Raw genomic sequence first — 22,592 nt, 5'->3', positions numbered from 1 at the left:
GGGAGGAGGAGGAGGAGGAGGAGGAGAGGAGGAGGAGAGGAGAAGCTAGTTTAAGCAAGACTGAGTCTGCACAGGACCAGGGCGTGGGACGGGAAAAGCGTACTTCGGTCCTCTGGGAGTCAAGGCTCTGGACCTGTAGGCTTCAGGAAGGAGCCTTCCCTCTTGCTGCCTGACCCACCCCAACTGTGGCCACTCCTGCTCCCTTTTGGGCTTGGGGACACCTTTTTGCAGGGTCTCTCCATGTCTGCCTACCAAGTGTTAAGCGGGGAGTACAGGAGGATTTCGCCTAGTAAGGAAACAAAACTGCACTGTGGCCTTCAAACTCCTTAATGGCCGAGCTGACCATGTGTTAGGTTACTCACTCTGTGTCTTCTCTTAGACTCGTAGGTGATATTCTGCTGTGCACCGGATTCCTTTCCTATCTTGGTCCTTTCAATCAGATATTTAGGAACCATTTGCTTAAGGACCAGTGGGAGATAGAGTTGAGAGCACGGAAGATTCCTTTCACTGAAAACCTGAATCTTATTTCAATGTTGGTGGATCCTCCAACAGTAAGTGTTACTTTCCTTATAATATTATTTGAGCGTCAGCCTCATTTGATTTCTTGCTTACTAAGAAATCAAGGTACACCTAATTTTTTCTTTTTTCCTTTAATTGAAAAGATTGTTTTGAAAATGCTAAAGCATTACAAAAAAGAAAGAATTTTCTTAGTGGTATAGAATTTTCTTTGCATTTTAAGAAAGCTTGCTTTCAAATTAATACCAATTGCACTGCTGTGAACTGAAAGCTCTTTTGTGAATTATAGGCCTGCTAATACTGAGCTCTTCTTACAACCCTCATTATGTACACTGTCCTATTAAGACACTCTCTCTTTCAAACATTTTAGGCAAATGTAGGCATTAGCTAGGCCATAAGTACTAGAATTAACCTTCTTTTGATCATTAACCATCCTTTTTTTAATGTCCAATTGCATAACACAATAGCATGTTCTGGTATCACTGAGCGATAGCATGCCCTACTGCGCTAACCTTTCTCCCTGGAAATTTGATACCACTGTCAATTTTCAGTATATCTTGTAGAGCTCCTGTGGTGTTAAATGCTTTCCAGGCAATTTGTATTCATGAGCTGCTTTCTGATTTGTAATATGCTCCCCAGCTGCTGTTTCCTTAGGGATGCTATGCTATTAATTTCATGTTATCTGTATTTCAAAGTTAAAAAATTATCTTCCCTAATTCAAACAATGTTCAACTAGCCTTACAGGGACTAGATAATATATGGGAGATGTATTGGGTACTGATGAGGCAAAGTGGGCCAGGATATCCTTTACTAATTAGGGTCTTTGGTGACAGATGCTGGGGTAACTAGACAAAGATGGAGGCTTCTTGGTTCATTGGATCTCGGGTGATTTTATTGACCATGTGGAGGCAGGCTGGCAGTGACCTCTTAATTTGGAAAGGAAATTTTCTTTTAAATGTCACTGATGAGCTCCTGCCAGTATAATGTCTCATCTCCCCCCATTTCTCTGCCTCCAGCTATGCAATCCCCCACTCCCTGTGAAAGCAGAACCAAAGGGCAGAAAGCAGAAGTTTCAGACTCCTCCCTCAGGGCTTATCTTCTTCTCTCACATCTCATGATACTCATTATCTCCACTAACTCCAGCCGCCTGGATCTCAGCACCCGGCTAGTGTCCCCACATCTTAAGCTCCTATGTTCTCGGAATGTTCAGCAACCATGCTTCCAAATCCCCCATTTAGGTTTAATATGCAATCAGTTTATGATATTTCCTCATAAATATGAAAATACAACATAAAGGACTAAACCTAGTCTTGGGTTATGAGAGAAAGGATTTATTAGAGGATAAATTTGTTTTTTTTAATTTAATGTTATTTGGTTCACATTTACAAGTTTGGGTTTTTTTCTAGGTACCTGTTGCATAGTCTCAATGGAAAAAAATGTCGAAATTTGACTTCTTTTTTATTGTGGTACTTTTAGTTACTAACGAAAGCAGTCTTGTTCTCCATCGAATGGCCATGTCCTTTCCTCTTATTCAGATTGGCGAGTGGGGGCTGCAGGGGCTACCGGGAGATGACCTCTCAATTCAGAATGGCATTATTGTGACAAAGGCCACCAGATACCCACTCCTCATAGATCCACAGACTCAAGGCAAAACTTGGATTAAATCAAAGGAAAAAGAAAATGACTTGCAGGTATGTACCATTTGGTGCATTGGAAAGTAATGTTGAAATCATAAATTTTCCCCAAATTTCAGTTAAATCTGCCAGTAATAAAGCTGTCATAACTGTTTGCTAATTTACACCCTGGGTTTTGTAACAGTGATTTGGGGCAAAAGCTCTGATTATTCTCTCCTTTGTTCTCTCCTACATCTCACTCTCCTTCTCTCTGTCCATTTTCCTGGCTCTATTGCTTTTGCCAGTGTTGGATGTGGCTTTTATTCTGGGTCTTGGGTTTGGGCACGCAGGAAAGCAGCAACAATAGAACTTGTGATCCCTCAGTTGGAGGCCATTTGCGCCAACCTAGCTCAAGTGCTTGGTACTGCATGGCATCCTGGAGTCCAGCGTTGGAGTTGGAGTCTCCTGAGGAGTAATTTTAAGGTAGGGTAGACAAGGGCAGAGTCCAACATTCCTGGCTCCTTTGAGGATCTTGTTACCGTCAGTATTTCAATTCCACTATCAATAGGGACTATTCATTGTTTCCGAGACACTCTTCCCAGTTCTGCGTCTCCTGGATCCATATTTTTCTTGTACTGTTTCTACTAAACAGAATGTCTTCTCCGCTGTACCGCCCACTTCACTTATATCCTAGATAAAAGTCTTAAACATTCTTCAAAGTTCACATCCAACACTACCTTCATCTAGACTTGTCTGTGTCTCCAGCTTAATATAGCCTGTCCTGAACCCTTACAATGTCTTGTTTGTATTTCTGTGGTGGACTTAGAGTCTGTCCTGAATTGTTGTTCTTTGCACGTTTGTTTTTTATCTCTACCATACCATAAACTTATTGCTGGCCAGGTTTATGATTTTATACCATCTTTATATTCTCTGCACAGCTCTCAAACAGAGCAGGAGTTCTGATATTTATTGAATTTAAGTGAATTAATCAATCTCTGTCATCCTTATGGGGAAAAAAGCCCAAGAAAAATCATGTAATCATCTTGATAAATGCAGAAAAAACATCACTTGGTAAAATTAAACACCATTCATGACAAAACTTCCAGCAAACCAAGAGTAGGAGGGATCTTCCTTAATCAGATAAAGAGTATTTACAAAAGCCTACAACAAACATCATATTTAATGGTGAGATGATTTAATGGATGAAAGATTTCCGTCTGAGATTAGGGCTTTGCTGGTAAGTGGACACTGCCTAGCGCCCAAGAACACCCCTAAGATACTCCCACCTCATAAATACTCCAGAACACAGTACATCAGACTAAGTTTACTTAAAAAACCCAGAGAAATCCCAGAAAGGATCAGAGAGTAACGGGGAAGAGGAGTTAAGGGAATTGGGGTTAATGGGAATGTGGCTTCTGAGGAGCTGCATTCACAGAAGGAGGGCACGAGTGGAGGATGCCAGCGCTCCTGCTCCTGAACCTAGTTTCCTGGATCCAGCTCAACCAGAACTGGTCCCCTGCTCCATTCCTCTCGCCTCGCCTGGGTGATGATCTCCCTGCTTATCTTAATCATGTTTTCCCCGATCATAGCTTTGTCTCTCCATTTCAGCGTTAAACTCATTGACAGCCTTCAGTAATGTCCTTCCTGATACAACCCAAGCCCAGGAACCTTCTTGAGGAAGTAATAGAAATATGCCAGAGATAATTCCTTATTTTAAAAACCATCAACTGCTGGGATGTAAGCAGTTGAATGTGTGAATAAGCACGTGCACAAACACATGTAAATGAAAACAAAATGAAAAAAATTATTATTTCTTTACTTGGGAAGGAAAGCAAGGTGAAAAATGAAACACTTTATAAATGAAAAACAAAACGTGTTTCATATATCCAGGGCTGCGCTCCTCCTTGGCAGTTTTTCCAGGGCCACCTCCAATGCCATCTCCAGGACCTACAGCTCTGTCTTCTGGAAAGAGAAGGTATTCACCAAATTTCCCTGTAAAGAATTCACTGACCACCTTGTAAAGACCCAACACCTGAGGATCTGTGCAGATGACCCAGGCTCTGGGGGTGGCTACAACATAGTGTTTCTACACAAGAAAAATCAAGTGAATTAAACCTGAAATTATGGCTCTAAGATATTATTTCAAGTTTATAAAAGACATCGAAGATGATTAAATGTAATCTTAAATCAATTGACAATTTGAAAATTATTATTTCTTTACTTGGCGTATTGGTCAGGCTTCTCCAGAGAAACAGAACTAATAGGATATCTAAATATAAATACAGATATATAGAAAGAGATTTACTATAAGGGATTGGCTCATGGGATAATGGAGGGTGAGAAGTCCCACCGTCTGCCATTCACCAGCTGGAGGTCCAGAAAAGCTGGTGGTGTAGTTCCAGTCCAAATGCTGAGAGTCTGAGAACCAGGGGAGCCACTGGTGTAAGTCCTAAACCGAGTCTGAAGGCCAAGAACCAAGAACTGATGTCCAAGGGCAGGAGAATATGTGGACATCCCAGCTCAGGCCGAGAGCAAATTCGCCCTTCCTCCACCTTTCTATTCTAATCTGGCCCTCAACAGATTGGGTGATACCCAGCCAATCCGTGAGGGCATCTTCATTACTCAGTCTACCTATTCAAACGCTAATCTCTCTGGAAACAGCCTCGCAGACACACCCTGAAATAATGTTTGCCAGCTATCTGGGCATCCTTCAGGCCAGTCAAGCGGACATCCAAAATTAACAATCACACTTAGGAGCAAAATCACAAAAATAGTGTTTACTCTTTGGAAAATAGAGCAATAAGACTTAGTCTTATTGGGACCTTTTTTCATCTTACTTAATAAGCTAGTTAAAAGCTCTTTATTTCGATTCATTTACCTTATCAACTCATAGTAAGGTCTTTCACAGTATTTGCATAAATAAAGCTATCTATCCAGAGAAACAAATTCCTTCATGTGCAGGATTTTTTGTTTTAGTCATTTCCTTTTTAACCAAAACAAGATAAGAGTGGGCTTATTTAATTTTTCAATTCCACATCTTTTTTTTTTATAGCAATTGAGAGAGAATGTTTTTTTAATTCCACTCTCCTAATCGGCTGCTGTCCCAGAGGATCTTCCTTGGGTCTTGAGATTAGCACTCACAGTAGCGTTGAGGCGCTAGCTGAATTCAGAGGCTAGAGTCTAAGGAGCCAGAGAGTTGAGGACTGACCCTTAGGGAATCCTCACTCTCAGGCTGGGGGAAGGGTCATAGGAGAAGTCAGAGTTCAAAGCCAGTTGGCTCATGCAAAGATCAACCAGCCCAGTGGTCTATTTTAACTAATAACAAACATTGATCTAAAAGGGATAACCCCGTCAGGCATTCAGAATTCTAAAGTTTTTAAAATGTAAAAATATAACAAGTGAATATATAGCCTTTTAGATTGATTTTATGGGAAGTATCTATCATGTTCTTTTGTTGTGCCACTGTTAGAGACAGAATACTTGGCTTGACTTAATATACCATTTCTGACATTTCTGTGCTAATTTTTTATCTTTTGTGAAGAAGATTGGCCCTGAGCTAACATCTGTTGCCAATCTTCCTCTTTTTGCTTGAAGAAGATTGTCCCTGAGCTAACATCTGTTCTAATCGTCCTTTATTTTGGATGGGGGACACCACCTTGGTTTGACAATCAGTGTATGTGTCGGCCTATGGGATCCGGACTGGTGAACCCTGAGCTGCCTAATCAGAGCGTGCAGACCTAACCATTACGCACAGGGCTGGCCCTCTGTGCTTCTTCTTTTTTTTTTTTTTTATCACTTATTCATCTCATAGGGGTCCAGAGAAGATAAATGAATATCACAAATATGCAAGCTACTTTGCTTTCTCTGAGTGATTGTAGATGTGTAAGTTTAAAAGGATTAATCCTTGATTATTTCTCTTCCGTCTGTAGGAGCAGAACTCTGACATTTCATCTCAGGAATGTCACTTGAGTCTCCTCTTTTTTTTTTTTTTTTTTTTTGTGAGGAAGATTGGCCCTGAGCTAACATTTATTGCCAATCTTCCTCTTTTTGCTTGAGGAAGATTGTCGCTAAGCTAACATCTGTGCCAATCTTCCTCTATTTTATGTGGGATGCCACCACAGCATGGCTTGATGAGTGGTGCTAGGTCCGTGCCTGGGATCCAAACCTGTGATCCCTGGGCTGCCTAAGTGGAGCATGCAAACTTAACCACTATGCCACAGGGCTGGCCCCTTGAGTCTCCTCTTTTGATCAGAGAGACCCCATTACACATCTAGGGCTTCCACAAAGTCATGACCCACCAAGTTTGGAAAATTAATTTTTGTTTTTTACTTTTATTTTTATGAGTAAGGCTTCCTATATAGCCCTTAAGATTCCTGCTCATTTGTCCCACAAATCTCTTGGTTTCCACTTAGGAATAGGCACATTCTTTGTGACATTTATGTAGCAATGAACTGTTAATTTTTAGGTAACGTCTCTGAACCATAAATATTTCCGCACACACTTAGAGGACAGCCTTTCCTTGGGTCGACCCCTTCTCATCGAGGACATTCGTGAAGAGCTGGATCCAGCCTTGGATAATGTATTGGAAAAGAATTTCATTAAATCGGGCACCACTTTCAAGGTGAGCTTGTTAAAAAAAAAAAAAAAGAAAAAGAAAAGAAAAAGAAAAAAGAAAAGAACAATGGTGACATCTACTTATCTTTTTGAGCATAGCAGCAAAGGCATTTTTCTTCAGGTGGTGGTAGTATTTGATACACTAGAAAAGAAATTATTTCCAAACTCATATTCACTGTTTCCTTTTTTTTTAAATAGTATATGAAAAATACAGGAGGAGAGCAATATCTTGGTAAGAGTAGCCATTTAGCTGAAACTAAAAAACGTATTAAGGAAAGATTTGTCTGGTCATAATAATAATATTTTAGTGTTACACACACAATATATTTTAGCAGCTCTGAAAAAATTGGTTTTGCAAGCTTTATATACATCTATACAATAAAACTTGCATTTCCTCACTAGAGAAAATGGCATTTTCATAAAGTCTAGGGACACTGATTTGTTCGTTTTTCTCTTTATTAACTTTCAGTCTAAGCTCATGGACTTTGCCGCAAGCTATGGAAACTCTTCCCAATCGTTCGTGATAACATGAATTGTTTTCATTATATGTGTTTCTTTTTTAATTGATGTCATTCTCTACCTTTAGGCTTCCTGAGTTTTATTTCTCGATAAATGACAGCATTTCTGATTGAGTTTTTTTGCTCTGGACAACTTAATTTCATGAATTTCAGTGAATAAGTAAAGAATACAAATTCTCTCATTAAACGCAGATAGATTTATTTAGAAAAATTTTCTTCATAATGTGAATTCTTTTATATGCCGTATCTAACATGCCAAAGGAGTTTTTGTTGGCTCTACGTGCCTGAAGGTCTTTTAAAAGACCCCAGATTCTTATCTGCAATGTGGAGGCGTGGTGCCTGAGAATGCGGGAGTGCCTTATCGGTGTTGATTTTCTCTCGCAAGTGGGATTAAGATGAATTAAAAATTTAAATTATTTAAAAATATTATAATTTCCACCTGATTTTTAGATAGCAAAATCAATTTTTTAAAATATACTGCAAATTGTACTGTTTAGGATAAATGTTCTCTTTCTGAGAAAAAGTTGGCATTTTTTTCTTTGAAAATTTCATTAACCCTTTCTGTCGTCAGAATGCTTCAGATATGCTTGTGAAATGCAAAAAGAAATAACACTTCCTATAAACATGGCAAATTTCCATGGTAGGAAACAGTTTCCTCACGTTGGGAAAAACAGTCAAGTCTTGGATGTGTTTGAGTTTTCCTTTTTTGGGGGTGGGCAGGGGGAGATCAGCCCTGAGCTAACATCTGCTGCCAATCCTCCTCTTTTTGCTGAGGAAGCCTGGCCCTGAGCTAACATCCATGCCCATCTTCCTCCACTTTATACGTGGGACGCCTACCACAGCATACCTTGCCAAGCGATTGCCGTGTCTGCACCCGGGATCCGAACTGGCGAACCCCGGGCTGCTGAAGCAGAACGTGTGAACTTAACTGCTGCGTCACTGGGCTGGCCCCTTGAGTTTTCCTCTATTCAACATTTGTTTTGGATAATTTTTTCACTTAATTTGCTTGGTATCATGGGTAAAAACATCATCGGGCAGGGCTACAAATCTAAATGATTCTAAAGGAATAGGCTTTATTATTGAAGATCAGTGATGAAAATTTTGCGTCTTTCCTTTGCAATTCATTCAAGTTTCAGGCACTGACCTTTGATAAATGCTTTCCTAAATTGAACCCGAAATTTTTGTCCGGTCCTTTAAGCTGTCTTTAATTTTATGTTTGAATTGATGTAGGTGAAGGTCGGTGACAAGGAATGCGATGTCATGGATACATTTAAACTTTATATTACGACGAAGTTACCAAACCCTGCCTTCACCCCTGAGATCAACGCTAAAACGTCAGTCATTGATTTCACCGTCACCATGAAAGGACTTGAGAATCAGCTACTAAGGAGAGTGATTCTAACAGAGAAACAGGTAATAATTTCTCAAGGGAAAGAACTTCTGCTGATAGTAAATTATAATAAATGTTTAAAATGGCCTGGGAAATTGTTAAGTGTATGGGAAAGCAACAAAATTAAGCAAATCCTATTTGCCTTTGTTAACATCAATATTTGTTTTACAATTTCAAGTGCTCTCAAGAAATCATGTAACTGACTCACTTCTCCTTCAACCCAAAACATGCCCTCGCACGTGCACACACACACACTCACCTGTCACACCACTCTTTCTACTTCTGTCTTTAAACCTTTGGGTATATTGACTTTCATATCTATAGTCGTATGGTTGGATGGTTTTCGGTATACCTGAAAGATTCAATGAAATAATGATCTTGGAGAAAAAGAAATTGCTCTGAATGAGTATTATTGCCACTGTTGTAGTTTCAGCTACTACAATCTAATAATCTAGTGATATAGGGAGCCGTACTTTCATTTTTTTTTTATTAATGTTATGATAGATTACAACCTTGTGAGATTTCAGTTGTACATTTTTGTTAGTCATGTTGTGGGTACACCTCTTCCCCCTTTGTGCCCTCCCCCCACCCCCCCTTTTCCCTGGTAACCACCGATCAGATCTCCTTGTCAATATGTTAACTTCCACCTATGAGTGGAGTGATATAGAGTTCGTCTTTCTCTGACTGGCTTATTTTGCTTAACATAATACCCTCGAGGTCCATCCACGTTGCTGCGAATGGGCCAATTTTGTCTTTTTTTATGGCTGACTAGTATTCCATTGTGTATATATACCATATCTTCTTTATCCAATCATCAGTTTCTGGGCATGTAGGTTGGTTCCACGTCTTGGCTATTGTAAATAATGCTGCGATGAACATAGGGGTGCAAGGGACTCTTGGGATTTCTGATTTTGTACTTTCATTTTAATTAAATGGAATTTGCAATAAAGCAGGGAAATTAATTAAGTATAAATTTAGGGTTCTAATAAAACAAAGAACAACTTAAAACTGGAAGACTTTAAGAGACTGATGCAAGATTAAACTAATTTTTAAGATAAAGCTTAGAAAACATTAAAATTTTTGCATAAAATATAATTATATATATTTGCATACATAAAATATATTTGTGTAAAATCCGAGAAAGTTTATATTGGCTTAAATAAAATTAATTTTAGGATTAAGGGTTCAAGGAAAGGCAAGTTTAGAAATAAGAGCAGAGAGACAAACTTGGAGGGTGAGGAACAGAATGTCTGAAGACGACGTGTGGGAAGGAGGGAAAGGGAGAGAGACGAATAGTTGACCGCAAACACAGAGGAAAGACGTTCAAGAAGGGAAAGACAAATGATACTGACACCAAAGACACTGAGAGACTCAGTAAAACAAGAAGTAAAATTCCACCTGGTTAATAGAGGTGGTTAACTCGAGGCAGCCCTTGAAAGGCAGCCGGTCTGGTGGAGTGAAAGGGGAGTGTTCCAGCTTCCACTCTCATTAGCTGTTTGATCTCCATTTCCAGCAAACAGCGCTGGGTTTATGCAATCCAGAAAGGGAATCTGTCCCACTTCCACAGCCAGGCAGAGAGCATGGGCCCCTCAATTCATTGCCTCCATCGCCTTTTGAGGCCATGAGGTGTCAACTGTTGAAAATTAGTCATTCCTTCGTGTTCTAACTAGTACTCTTGGTCTGTTCTGAGATGATTCCTCACTGGTCCAGATCCCCTATGCAGGCTGCGCTAACTTCTGTATGGCAGGCCCCTCCACTGTCTAAGGTAGGCTACACTCCATGTCCCCGGAATGCCCAACACCCACTTTTCTAGGGCTTAGCTTCCTCTTCAAGAGATGTGCTAAGATGCTCATATCAACCTTGCTGGACAAAGCAAAATGCACACACTTAATCTGCAGGAGGACATCCTGACCTGGATGCTTAACCCTCCTAACAATCCTGCTTTTACACCCCCATTGTACACATGAACAAATGGAGACCAGAGAGAACAGAGTCTCAACCTCTATGACCACATGGACTTCTCACCCTGCCAATGCTTCCTAGATAAGCTTTACAGGTCGTTCTGTAAGACTCGCAAGTGTCCACTGGACCATGATGCTTGTTTTCCCATATCATACTGGAAAGGAAGCAAACATGATTTCATTTTGTCCATGTATTCCTGTACTGCCACCCAGGGATGACTATTTTAATGAAACCAGTTCATTAGCTATTCCCCCGCAAATAAAGCCATGATCTTCATCATCACCCCATGAAATACTGCAAATCTGATCATGCAATGGCAATGTACACTAGTCTTGGAGTTGGGGAAGAAGAGTATTAGACTTGTCTCTACCTGAAACTAGCTGTGCATATTATATTGGGATGCTATTTGGAATTCATATTTCTGGCTCAGTTTTCCTAGAAGTAAAATAAAGTTATTGAACTAAATTCAGCACACTTCAATTTAGCAAATATTTGCTGGGTTGAGCCTCAAGATAAGTGCTGTCAAGAATACAAAAATGAACAGGACCAGCTCCTGCTCCCTAGATGCACAAGATCTAATTGGAGTGACATAATCTACACACAGACTGTGATGTGAGCCGCAGGAGATGCACACATGAATGCTGTGCTGCGGCTTTTGATCGATGAATTGGTTTAGGAAGACTTTCTCAAACTGATGGAATTTCTGAAGCAGTTTTTAAAGAAACTTTCTCAAATAAGTAGTTTAAAAACACTTTTTAACGTAATTCTAAGTACAATATGTGATTATGCATAAAATTAGAGGAAAAAGTGCTATAAAAATGCTATTGAGATCATTTCAATTTACTCTGTATTTAGCAAGAGTATTATGTTTATGTTAGATTTCCTGAATTTGAAAACTGCACTATGGTTTGTAAGAGAATGGCCTGGCTCTTAAGAGACTTGCTCAAGTTTTGGGGGTAAAGCATCATGACACCTGCAAATGGTTCAGCAATAATAATAACAACAATAATGATAATGTTTTATAGAGAGAGAGATAAAGAAAAATGTTATTCGGTGAATCTAGGTGAAAGGTAAATGAGAGCTCATTGTATCAGTCTTGCAACTTTTCTGAAAGCTTGAAGTTTTTTTCAAAATATAACTTGAAAACTACGTCATTTATGTAGAATAAGATGTACCTTCCAAACATCCAGTTTAGCCCCTCTGATAGAAGGGGCTGCAAAATAATGGAAAATGGATTCGTATTGGCAACTGGCTATGCCAAACCAGGCACCTGGTGTGCCTACAGGCAGGTCCCAAGCTAAGAGCTCACTTTTGGCTTGGGTCGCCTCTTGGTTTCTTGATATTAATGCCTTCTGACTGCAAATAAAGTTAGCATTTCTCACAAAGGCAGTGTGGGGACAGGGCCAAGAGAATGGGACACTCTGACTTAAGTAAGCTTAGAGCAGGGCATAAGGGGCACAATTATTTTAGCAGCGTTATCCCATGCATGCCAGTGTAAGCGCTATGGAAATTTAATGCTCGTGGGCATAATTTTAAAAAATTGTTCAGAGAAACAAAAATACAGATAGATTTGACTAATGATAGTAATTTCTTCCGTCATTCGGAAGGCACTTCGGTTTAAACTTTCAAAAATTGATAACAAACACTAGTACATTGAATTTGCCATTATAACTGGTAATTACAGTTCTGATGCTATTTTTTGTTTCTTAATAACAGGAGTTAGAGTCTGAGAGGGTTAAACTTTTGGAGGATGTGACTTTTAATAAGCGAAAGATGAAAGAACTTGAAGATAACCTCCTCTACAAATTGAGCGCTACAAAAGGTATTGTGCTATTAGGAGTAATCAAATAATGGCTTCTGAATAAGGCTTTCTTGTACCCTCTTTTCAGTGTCCTCATGATTACAGATGTTAGGAAATAGTCGAGTTATCAATGCACAAACAAGGGGAGGCAATTTCCATCTAGACATTAAAGAGAGACCGCAGAGAATCTGATTTCTGAATTAGCAGACAGAGTCTGAGCATTTGAGAATAACAGAGATTTCTTGATATAATTGCTCTCTCATGAGAAAAATAAGGGCTCCCAATACAGCTAGGTAACTCATAATAGGCTAATTTGCTTGCCTAAAGGAAACTAATGTGCTCAATCTATTTTTCTTTTTTTTAGATTGACTCTTTCATTTGACATTAAAATGCAGTTTCCACAGTGGGTTAGGATGTGTGTAATCCATGTCAGAGGCACTTGAGCACCCAAGGCCCAGCTTGCTCTCTGCTTGACTTGACTTGACCTCCCACTCAGAGGTCAGGGAGGGGTTCTCCTCTGGACAGTCAGGTCATTGTACCATGCCCTGATTTGGGGATGTGCTCTCTCTCTCTCAATATATAAGAATACTTTGTCCAAGGAAAATAAATCAACAAACACTATATTGTTCTATAATAGGCAAATTATGGTAACCTAAGTTCTACCATTTATTAGCAGTCTAATAATGAGTACTTCCCAACAGCACTTCAATTCTTGGGCATACATTATGCATTACTCTCACAACAGTCTCTAGCACCACCTTTAAGGTGACCACAGGGAAAAGTCCTTTTATCTGCCCTAATTGCGCTGCTTGTGCTGGTGAAGTTCAGACTCTTGGCCCAGTGACTTCTCCCAGTCATTTGGATACCCCTGGGCATTCTGAATATTAGCAAGGAGAGCTGAGGACTCCTCCCCTGATCCAGCCAGGAGCGTGCTGGATCAAGATCTCTTTCCTGTGAGGTTAATTGGAATTTGGACTTCCCTAGTAGACCTGGCATGCCCATCAGAGTAACTCAGCACCTTCTCGTAGCATTCACCCGCCATCCAGAATTCTAGGGTAGGCCAGGGCACTGCCATCTGCAGATATCATGACCATTAGCTCAGCACGTCCCAAGTGTCTTTCTGTAACTTAAAACTGAATTTATTGTCGTAGATGTGTTATTTCTATTAAAAATAGTAATGAACGGTAAAACTAAAAATACACTTAGGATTTGTCTTCCTGGCAAGACACTTGTACTTTCTCCCTATTTACTCTTGTCAGAGACTGTAGAGGGCTCAGAGTTCTTGGTGGCAAGGACTGTCGTACTAAAACAGGAGGAGTGGAGAGTGTGCCGTTCAGCTGAAAGCTGGTGTGTAACATTGGGATCAACTCAGCTTCTGACGCTTTGAGGGGAACCATCAGGATGATAATGGAGGTGAAAGCTGTGTCACATATTGAACAGCTGAAACCACTGGCAGTGCATGGAGACATGATTTTGTCGAGACATTTGAAGACCAGCCATGCGGCTGCTTGAGAATTGCCTTTTGCAGATTTTCAGGCAGAGTGGGGGATAAACCATCTACAGGCACATTTAGAAGGACTCAGGCATCAGATGGTAGTTGGCCTAGAAGCCTTTCAGTGTCTTAAGATTCTGCTCTTTGTGCTTTGAAGAAGCAGAGTTGAAAATTCGCGGGATGATTTCAGAAATGACACATCTTGCTTTGCGCCTTTCTCATCTTGTGTTCTACAGTTTTCCTGTTTGGGTTTTAGGTTCCTTGGTAGATGATGAATCTCTCATTGGTGTCCTCCGAACCACCAAGCACACAGCGGCTGAAGTAAGTGAAAAGCTACACGTGGCTGCAGAAACAGAGGTCAAGATTAACATGGCTCAGGAGGAGTTCCGGCCTGCGGCCACCCGTGGAAGCATACTCTACTTTCTCATCACAGAGATGAGCATGGTCAACATCATGTACCAGACCTCGCTGGCCCAGTTCTTGAAGTTATTTGACCAATCTATGGCCAGGTGGGGCCTCACTCCCTTCCCCCCAGAGCAATCACTTAAAATTTTTGTTTGTATTCCCACTCTCTTAGAAATGTCTTTTTACTTTTCTGATTTTTAAAATGTATTGCAGATCTGAGAAGTCTCCACTACCTCAAAAGAGAATTACAAACATTATTGAGTATCTGACATACGAAGTTTTTACATACTCTGTCAGAGGCCTGTATGAAAACCACAAATTCCTCTTTGTCCTCCTCATGACCTTGAAGATCGATCTTCAGCGAGGGACAGTGAAGCACAAAGAGTTTCAGGCTCTCATTAAAGGTGAAGGGTTTGGAAATGGATGTGATATGCAAAGGATATTGCTTTTGAGATGCTCTTTGACGACCTGTAGATCCATTTTTATAAGACAGTAGAGGAATTATGTTCTAATGAAAGTGAAGTTCTTGATTCATATCTCCTTTTCTTTTGTTTTATTTCCATTGCTCTCGTTACTCAAGATGACTTACTTCAGGTCTTTGTTAACTCTGTGATTTTTAGTTATATATAAATTAAGTTTGATCATTGTTGCCCATGACTAGGAGGCCCGAATGCCAAAAGGAGGAACAGTGATGCTGGCCATGAGCTTGCTATTGCAAGAGGGCAATTCCTTAAGCGAGGGAGTATAATGACTTTAAAAGACTGTGAAAAAGGCATACTTGTATTTCACATGTGAAGTTAATCCTATTCATTACTTATCTTCGTGTTAAAAGTATAATTAAGAAGACAAAAGAGTGGTATTTTCATTCAATTCAGCTAAACAGGTATTTATTGAGCACATGCTATGCAAACCTACCATGCTAGTGTTTCAAATACAAGGGTAAACCAGATATTGCTTTAAAAGAAATAACAGTTTCATAATGGGGTTAAAGATAACTCCAAAAATAACTGCAGGGGCTTGCCCTGTGGCCGAGTGGTTAAGTTCTTACACTCTGCTTCAGTGGTCCAGGGTTTCGCCAGTTCAGATCCTGGGCTCAGACATGGCACTGCTCATCAAACCATGCTGAGGTGGCATCCCACATGCCACAACTAGAAGGACCCACAACTAAAAATATACAACTACGTACTGGGGGGCTTTGTGGAGAAAAAGGACAAATAAAATCTTTAAAAAAAAAATAACCGCAAAACAAGGCAGAATAACCTATGTGTTATAAGAGAGCTAACAACAAAGTGTTACCTCTAAAAAGAGGGAGAGATTACATGTGGTTGGTGGGATCAATAAAAGCTCCTTGGAAAATATACCTTAGCAGGTTAAGCTGTGAATTTTTCAGATTGTCTGATACATGGGAAAAATGTTACAATCTTTTCCTTATATTTTTTGCTCTTTGTATATAGTTTAATAAATCATTTTTCTGGCTGCCTCTCTCCCCCAAAAGGAGAAAGTAGCTTTTGAAATGGACCCTGAAGGACAGGTAGAAATGAAGAAAACATACCATGCTGAAACAGCACAGCGTGAGAACAGAAATGAGTGGAGTATTTAAATTGCTGAGCCTTGATTCCTAGAGGAAGGATTTTCTTATCTCTTCTTTTCATTTTTTGCTGAGGAAGATTAGCCCTGAGCTAACATCTGCTGCCAGTCTTCCTCTTTTTGTATGTGAGCCACTGCTCACAGATGAATGGTGTAGGTCTGCGCCAGGGACCAAACCCGGGCCACAGAAGCAGAGTGCACGGAACTTAACCAGTAGGCCCCCTGGGTTGGCTTGTAAGGATTTTCTTGATCTGGTAAGAAGCAAGTTGTGTACAGTGATGATGTGGTCCATTAGGAAGCTTTTATTGTCCTTTAGGAAGATTACTCTGGCAGATGTGTAGATTAGAGAAAAGAGGTTCAGGGGAGTCTATTGTAATCTTCCCAACCGCAGGTAACGAACGCATTCATAACCTAGGGTAGAAATAATGGGAACATGAAGGAAGAAAAGGTATGTGAGATCCTAGAAGTAAAATGGCAACGGACTAGATGTATCAGTTAAGAGAGGGGTCAGAAATGAGTCTAAGATTTCTGGTCTCTGTGGAGATTTCTGATCTGGTTGGTTGGAAGAGGAGCTAGTTTGAGGAGTGTTGGAATGGGGTTATAACGAGTGTGATTTGGGGACCTAGTTTCAGTCAGGTTAGGCCAGAAAAACAGTCCCAAAATTTCAATGGCTAGTACAACAGAGATATACTTCTCGTTCACTCTCTTTCTGACATGCTTGTCATGGTCGCCCAGGAATCCAAATGGCTGCCATAATTACTAGGGCAGAGGGACGAGATGTGGCAGATTGAGTGCTGGCTCTTAAAATTTACGCCACAAGTGACATGTGTCACTGATGCTCATAGTTCATCAGCCAAAGCAAGACACACGGCCACATGGAACTTCAGAGAGAGCAGGGAAAGGCAGTGCCCCCATGTGCGTGGAAGGAGGGAATCTGAGTGTTTTCGAACAGCTCTGGTGACTACACAGACATGTTGCATTTGAAATAGCCAGCAGATGTTTAGAAAGGACAGGCCAGACAAATTAGAAGTCAGACAGCTGCCAAGGTAGGGCCTAGAAATAACAACCACAGCCATGGGAATGAAAGAGACTATTTAGGAAGTAGGTGTCGAATATTTCCAAATTCAGACTGCAAGGTGATAGGACATGGTACTCTTTTATCTCAACATCCGATTTATAACAGTCAGTAAACTATAACTTCTTCGTACTTTATCGTTCTTTTTTCTCTGCTTTAGTTACTGTCTTCCTCAGATCCAGGTTAAATTGCTATTGCAGAAACTTTGCAAACAGTTTTGCATAATCTCTAAAATTTCTTCTTTGTTTATTTCTTGTAGTTCAAAGGAAATCGGAATCTGTCATCTGGTTCATATTTTTTCTCGAGTCTAATACACCTGGAGAAAAGGGAGTCTTTAAATGTACGCAGGAGTAAGGCGGGAGCGTGCAGTGGACTAGGAACCAGGGTGACAGACTGGGCTCTGCCACTGACTAGCTGTGTGACCTCAGAGAGCCATCGCCGGGTACCTCCATGTACAACAGGCTGTGGGGCCCAGAGGGGAAGTGATAAGTACCACCAGGGGCAGGCGGGGCAGGCTCCACAGAGGAGGGCTCACATGTCCCGGCTTGTGGTCTCTGTGACGCTCAATAAAGTAAGCCCGGATTTATCACATCTAGAAAGCTACTTTGACTCATCTCAGTCACCTTGAAGCTCTCACTTGGACCTGGGGCCACATGCTTAGTGTTTGGGGCACTAGGCAGTGGGGAGGGGGACATTGAAGCCTGTGGGAATCTAGGCAGCAGATGGAGCAAACTGGGCCTCATAACTCAGGAAAGCTTTGTATCTGTGGAGCGTAAGTGGGATGGGAAGCACACTTTTGAATCTTTCCTTATCAGTGAGCTGGCTTTGCTTCCTGAATCCCATTTGCCAGGAAGACTCCTGGGAAAGAGACAGATATGATACAGAAAGCAGTAGGAAACCTGGCCCCTTGGTCCACAGCGGGTCATGGGAAGGACAAGGAAGTCAGAGGTGGAAGGAGGTCAGATGCAAAGATTCTGTCTCTTCCTGTCTCCTGAGGCAGAACCTCGGGTAAGCGGAGAAGGATGCTCAAGAAAGATCCAGATAGAAGATGCCCCTGTATTCTGCCCAGAGCCACTTCCTACTGTGTTGCAGCATTGGGGAGGGGCGTGGCTAGGTGGATAAGCCTGAGGTTTGACAGCAGGAGTGTGGACATGGAAGTCTTGAGAGGGCTGGTGCCCAGCAGAGGTGCAAACCAAGAAGCCGAAGGGCAGGGGACTTTGTAACTGGAGACGAAGGACCGGTCTCTGTGGACAGCAGCCCAGTGCCCCTATCAGTCAGACAGGATTTGTCGTAGCTCAGAGGATACAGCACAGGGATCCCAGCCTGTGACTGAGACAAGTCGAGACTAGAGGGCAGCATGCAGATCTGAGGCATCCTCCCCATCAAGACACAGTCCCACCCACCTCACCTCTCCCCATCCAGCAAACCAGCCAAACCAGAGCCACTGCCTGAAAGAGACTGGATTCTTTGACCGAAAATGTGTCAATCAGAGGAGACTGAGAAACACAGTGCAACACAGTGGGCAGGGAATTTGTGAGAGGGATTAGATTTGTCACAAAAAAAAAGAAAGAAGGCTGCATATCTGGGTTGTGTTGAGAGCAACAGCTGTTACCCCAAGTCATCAAACTGGACAGTCAGGGAGAACCAGGTTGTACAGGGTCAGGAGAGCCAGGGGGAGGAGTTTGGATGTAATTTAGTTGACAATAGGGAGCCATTGAATGTTTTACGAGCAGGAAAGTAGCATGGACAGAGCAGTGCTTCAGGAAGGTTAATTTGGGATTGTATGATAGGTTTGTTGACCGAGGTACAATCAGCTAAGCAGCAAAGAGATTTTATTTATTTATTTATTTGTTTATTTTTTTAAAGAAACATCCCCAAACCGGTTTATTGTACAGTTTGTATTAGTTTTGAACTGGCTTACATTTTGACCAAATTATTTTTTAAAAGATGGTATGACTTTGTTTTTAATGTTTTCTACAAAGTTAGCAAACATGGCCCTTAGATCACTGATGGTTTTTTTTTATCATTTTGAACTCAGTACTTAAGGGGGAAAGAAGAAAGACTTATTTGTCATAGCAGAAATGTTTAATTTCCCAAGAGTGACTGTGCCTTTGTATCAATTCCTACTTGTCTTCTGCAATATTTGGAAGGTGCCTTTGACTTTCTTCGTCGGCCGAGAATGTCAGAACACTTTGAAAAATGAAATAGATACCAGGGGCAATCCTGCGTTGTACAGTAATTGATCTACCTGTTTTTCCTGCCTGGTTATTTTAGAAGGATATCACTTTCTTTTGTCGTAAACCATGGACAAAAAAGACACCTTAGGGAGGGGGTCTGCTCTTGCCTTCCAGGTTGGATTGGACCCAAACCTTCCAAAACAGAGAGAGAGAGTTCATGTGAAAGTAACAGCTAATAGGTGCACACTTGCTCCAGGGTTGGTATGTGAAGTGAAGGGATTTGATGAGTTCTTCAGGAGGATTATTGGAATTAAAAGGTCAAGAACCACTGTTTTGCATACATCTGAATTAAACAAGAGAGCTGGTATTATTATGATAAAACATTGCTAAAGGCATGCAATAGAGGTATTTTGACATTGTAACTATAATCACGTGTCTTGCTGGAAGACGGTTACGTTGGGTCTGCTCATTTGATGTGTGACGTGCTGCAAAATCCGATCCAGTGCTGTGACTAGACTCCGTGAGAGGAGGGGCCCTGTTCGGTCTTCTCTGCTTTATTCCCCGTGCCTGGAATATGCCGGAGACATAGAGGGTGCTCAATAAATATTTGTTGAATAAATGAATGAATGAATAAATGATTTGAACATTAGTTACCCCCTTAAAAACCCGCAGATGTTTTATATCCCTCCCTCCCTCTTTCCCTTCCTCCCTCCGTCTATCTGTCTATCCATCTTTTCAACCTCGTGAAAAATAGTATGGAATATCAAACTTCTGGAGGAGTGATGACTGACCAAGAAGTGACTTTTAAAATCACACATGAAAAAGTTCAACCTGTTCATTGGTATCAAAATTGTAAATTTCAGATTGTTAAAAAGACAGTAAAAAAAGCAAACAACTGTAACCACCTGAGAAAAATTCTTTGCAGGGAAAAATGACAAGGAGTTGCCATCTGTATCTTATAAGATGCTATTAATCAGTAAACAAAACACTAAGACTTGAAAGAAATATACCCCCAAAAAAGATAACCACATTTTCTGTAATGTAATTATTTTCCAACTTTTTTCCCTGCAATATGGTTATATCGTTTTTATCATTTGGAAAATAAATTCCTAAAAACGGATCCCGAGCTGACCTGATTCCCGCTGACGCCTTTCCCCAGGGGGAGCAGCCCTGGATCTGAAAGCCTGCCCTCCCAAACCGTTTCGCTGGATCCTCGATATGACCTGGCTGAATCTTGTGGAGCTGAGTAAACTTCCACAATTTGCGGAAATTATGAACCAGGTAATAAAGGGCTGGGGAAAAGTACAGATCTGTAAACGCAAATACCCTCAGCCATTTTAATCGGGGCCTCCTGGGACAATTCCTTCACCCAAAGGAGGCAGCACAATAGTGTAGCTTTAAGGTGTCATGGTTCTCTGGGGAGATTTTGGACCAAGGAGTATCAGAAGGAAACTTTTCCAAGGTGCAGGCAACTGCATTTTCCTACTGTGTGGCGGGCATGGGTCATTTATCAGCCTGCTTGACTTGCTGTCAGAATCAGAACCAGCGGGTGGACCCTTTTATTGTAGACTATTGACGTTTTTACATTTTCACTTCTTCCTGTGATTAAATAGTTTATGCAAATTTGAATTTGAGGCAGATTAAGAGGCTGAGATCCTTTCAAAAAAATCAGTCATTTATATGGAGGATATGTAAAATGGTGAAGTATAGTGGTGAAATGGTGTAACAAGTCCTGATTTACAGTCATTTTTCTTATTTGAAAATGCGAATTGGTTATTGTGGATTAGTTGTTGATTCAACTCTCACTGGAAAACAATCATGTGACTCAGAATAAAGATAGTTGTTTATTACTGGGGTGTGTTGGTTACAGCTGCCTGTCACTGCTGGAGGGCCTGCATTTTCCCAGAGTCAAATGCGGATCATCATCTTTCTTGCAGTTGCTGGTGATGGACAAATGGGGCAATAAGTAGACCATAAGTTGGCAGGGGCCTCATGCTGTCATCATGGGTTCCCTCCCCTCCACACACTCCCACTCCCGCTGCCCAGTGCATACTAGGGGTGCCAGTGTGGTGGTATTCCTGGAACGTTGTGTAGACTCCTACCTATTCAGCCATGGTTGGATCAGAGTCAATGGAATGCAGTCCCTGGATTCCATCTGTGGTGGACAGTAAGCTTTGTTTTGTAGCACAGCCATAGATGAGTGCTCCAAGCCCAAGCAAATACTTTGGGAAAAAAAAGTGGTCTGGGTCTGCTCAGAGACTGGGTAAGGGAGACCTTCAAGCACCACTGGAAATGTCACTCAAAACCCGTGCCCTCTGCTGACAGACTACATTGATATAGGGATGTGCATTATGATTTGCCTCTGTCCATTGGATTATCAGTATCTGTGGTGTCGAATCTGGGAGCTACTACTGCTAACTGTGGGATAAGTACTTTGCAACAAAGATAACTGTGCAAGGAAGTAGTATTGACCCTGCTTTATAGATGAGAAAACTGAGATTCAGAGAGGTTAAGTACTTACTCAAGGTCTCATAGCCGATAAATGGCAAAGCTGTAATTTGGCCCCATGCTCTTTCCCTGACATCGTGAGTTGTTTCTTTCCAACTCCTTTTACAGTGAATGGGCTAGAGTAAGGGGAGGAGTCATTCTCAGGAGAGTTGCAGAAGTTCACTAGGGACCCGTCCTCGGGCGGCCGTTGGTTTGGCCTGTCTGTGGAAGGAAGGGAGGAAGTAGAAGGAGATCAATCTCCCAGCTGAGTGGGTGTCAGGAATTGAAACAAAAATAGCCTCACACAGCAACTACCCTGCCTCGGCATCACAAGCCAAACTGTTTAACACCTGGAAGTGGTCTTGCCCACGTGGAGGACCAGAAAAAGGACCAAGAAATGGATGTGGGCGGCTAAGGGGCTGGAAATTATCCCATTGACCATCACAGATGCAGGTCGCCCAGACACTCTATTGCAGTAGAGTCACAATTAGCAGGTGGAAGGCCAGCAGGCCGGGAATAAGCACTCTCTCCTTGTGCCCTCTCTCCAGCCACCAGTGTGGAGGAGGCCTGCAGGGGGCACTGTGGGTGGCAGCGCGCAGGTGCCAGCGCAGTGGGGCGACGCTGCAGCAGCACCCAGGCCCTCCCAGCCGTATGCCAGGCAGATGCTTTGGGAGCAGCCAAATAGGGAGAGCCATGCAATCTTCAGGGGAAAGATGGCAGTTGTGAAACATTTCAGAAATCCTCCTCCGTCCTTTAGTGTCCCAGGGAAAAAGTTGGAGCAACTGAGTTACAGAGTAATTGCTTTTGTTATTAATTTGCACCCTGTCTGTATCCTATGTGATGAATTGTTTGCCTGATGTGGACTTTGGGCAGTTATTGAACAGTCCTTGAGTCTGGCACGTAATATCTGTTATGTGAGCATTTGCTGTTTGTCATCAGCGCTTACCATGGCTTC

At 41.6% G+C, this 22,592-nt stretch overlaps 1 protein-coding gene across 1 annotated transcript in view; it reads left to right on the top strand.

Moving 5' to 3' along the window:
* The window catches only part of DNAH8 (dynein axonemal heavy chain 8), a 272,886-nt gene that overhangs the window by 182,581 nt on the left and 67,713 nt on the right, over positions 1 to 22,592 (top strand). The window contains exons 72-79 of the mRNA XM_046640515.1: positions 380 to 551; positions 2,052 to 2,207; positions 6,595 to 6,750; positions 8,492 to 8,674; positions 12,330 to 12,435; positions 14,163 to 14,415; positions 14,525 to 14,715; positions 20,310 to 20,431. Of these exons, the coding sequence (XP_046496471.1) occupies positions 380 to 551; positions 2,052 to 2,207; positions 6,595 to 6,750; positions 8,492 to 8,674; positions 12,330 to 12,435; positions 14,163 to 14,415; positions 14,525 to 14,715; positions 20,310 to 20,431 (1,339 nt within the window). The remainder of the gene's footprint in view (positions 1 to 379; positions 552 to 2,051; positions 2,208 to 6,594; positions 6,751 to 8,491; positions 8,675 to 12,329; positions 12,436 to 14,162; positions 14,416 to 14,524; positions 14,716 to 20,309; positions 20,432 to 22,592) is intronic.

Source organism: Equus quagga, chromosome 15, assembly GCF_021613505.1.
Source record: "Equus quagga isolate Etosha38 chromosome 15, UCLA_HA_Equagga_1.0, whole genome shotgun sequence".
In the NCBI taxonomy this organism is placed as follows: domain Eukaryota; kingdom Metazoa; phylum Chordata; class Mammalia; order Perissodactyla; family Equidae; genus Equus; species Equus quagga.
Note: the sequence above shows the minus strand (reverse complement) of the source record. Positions and strands in the feature narration are given on the sequence as shown.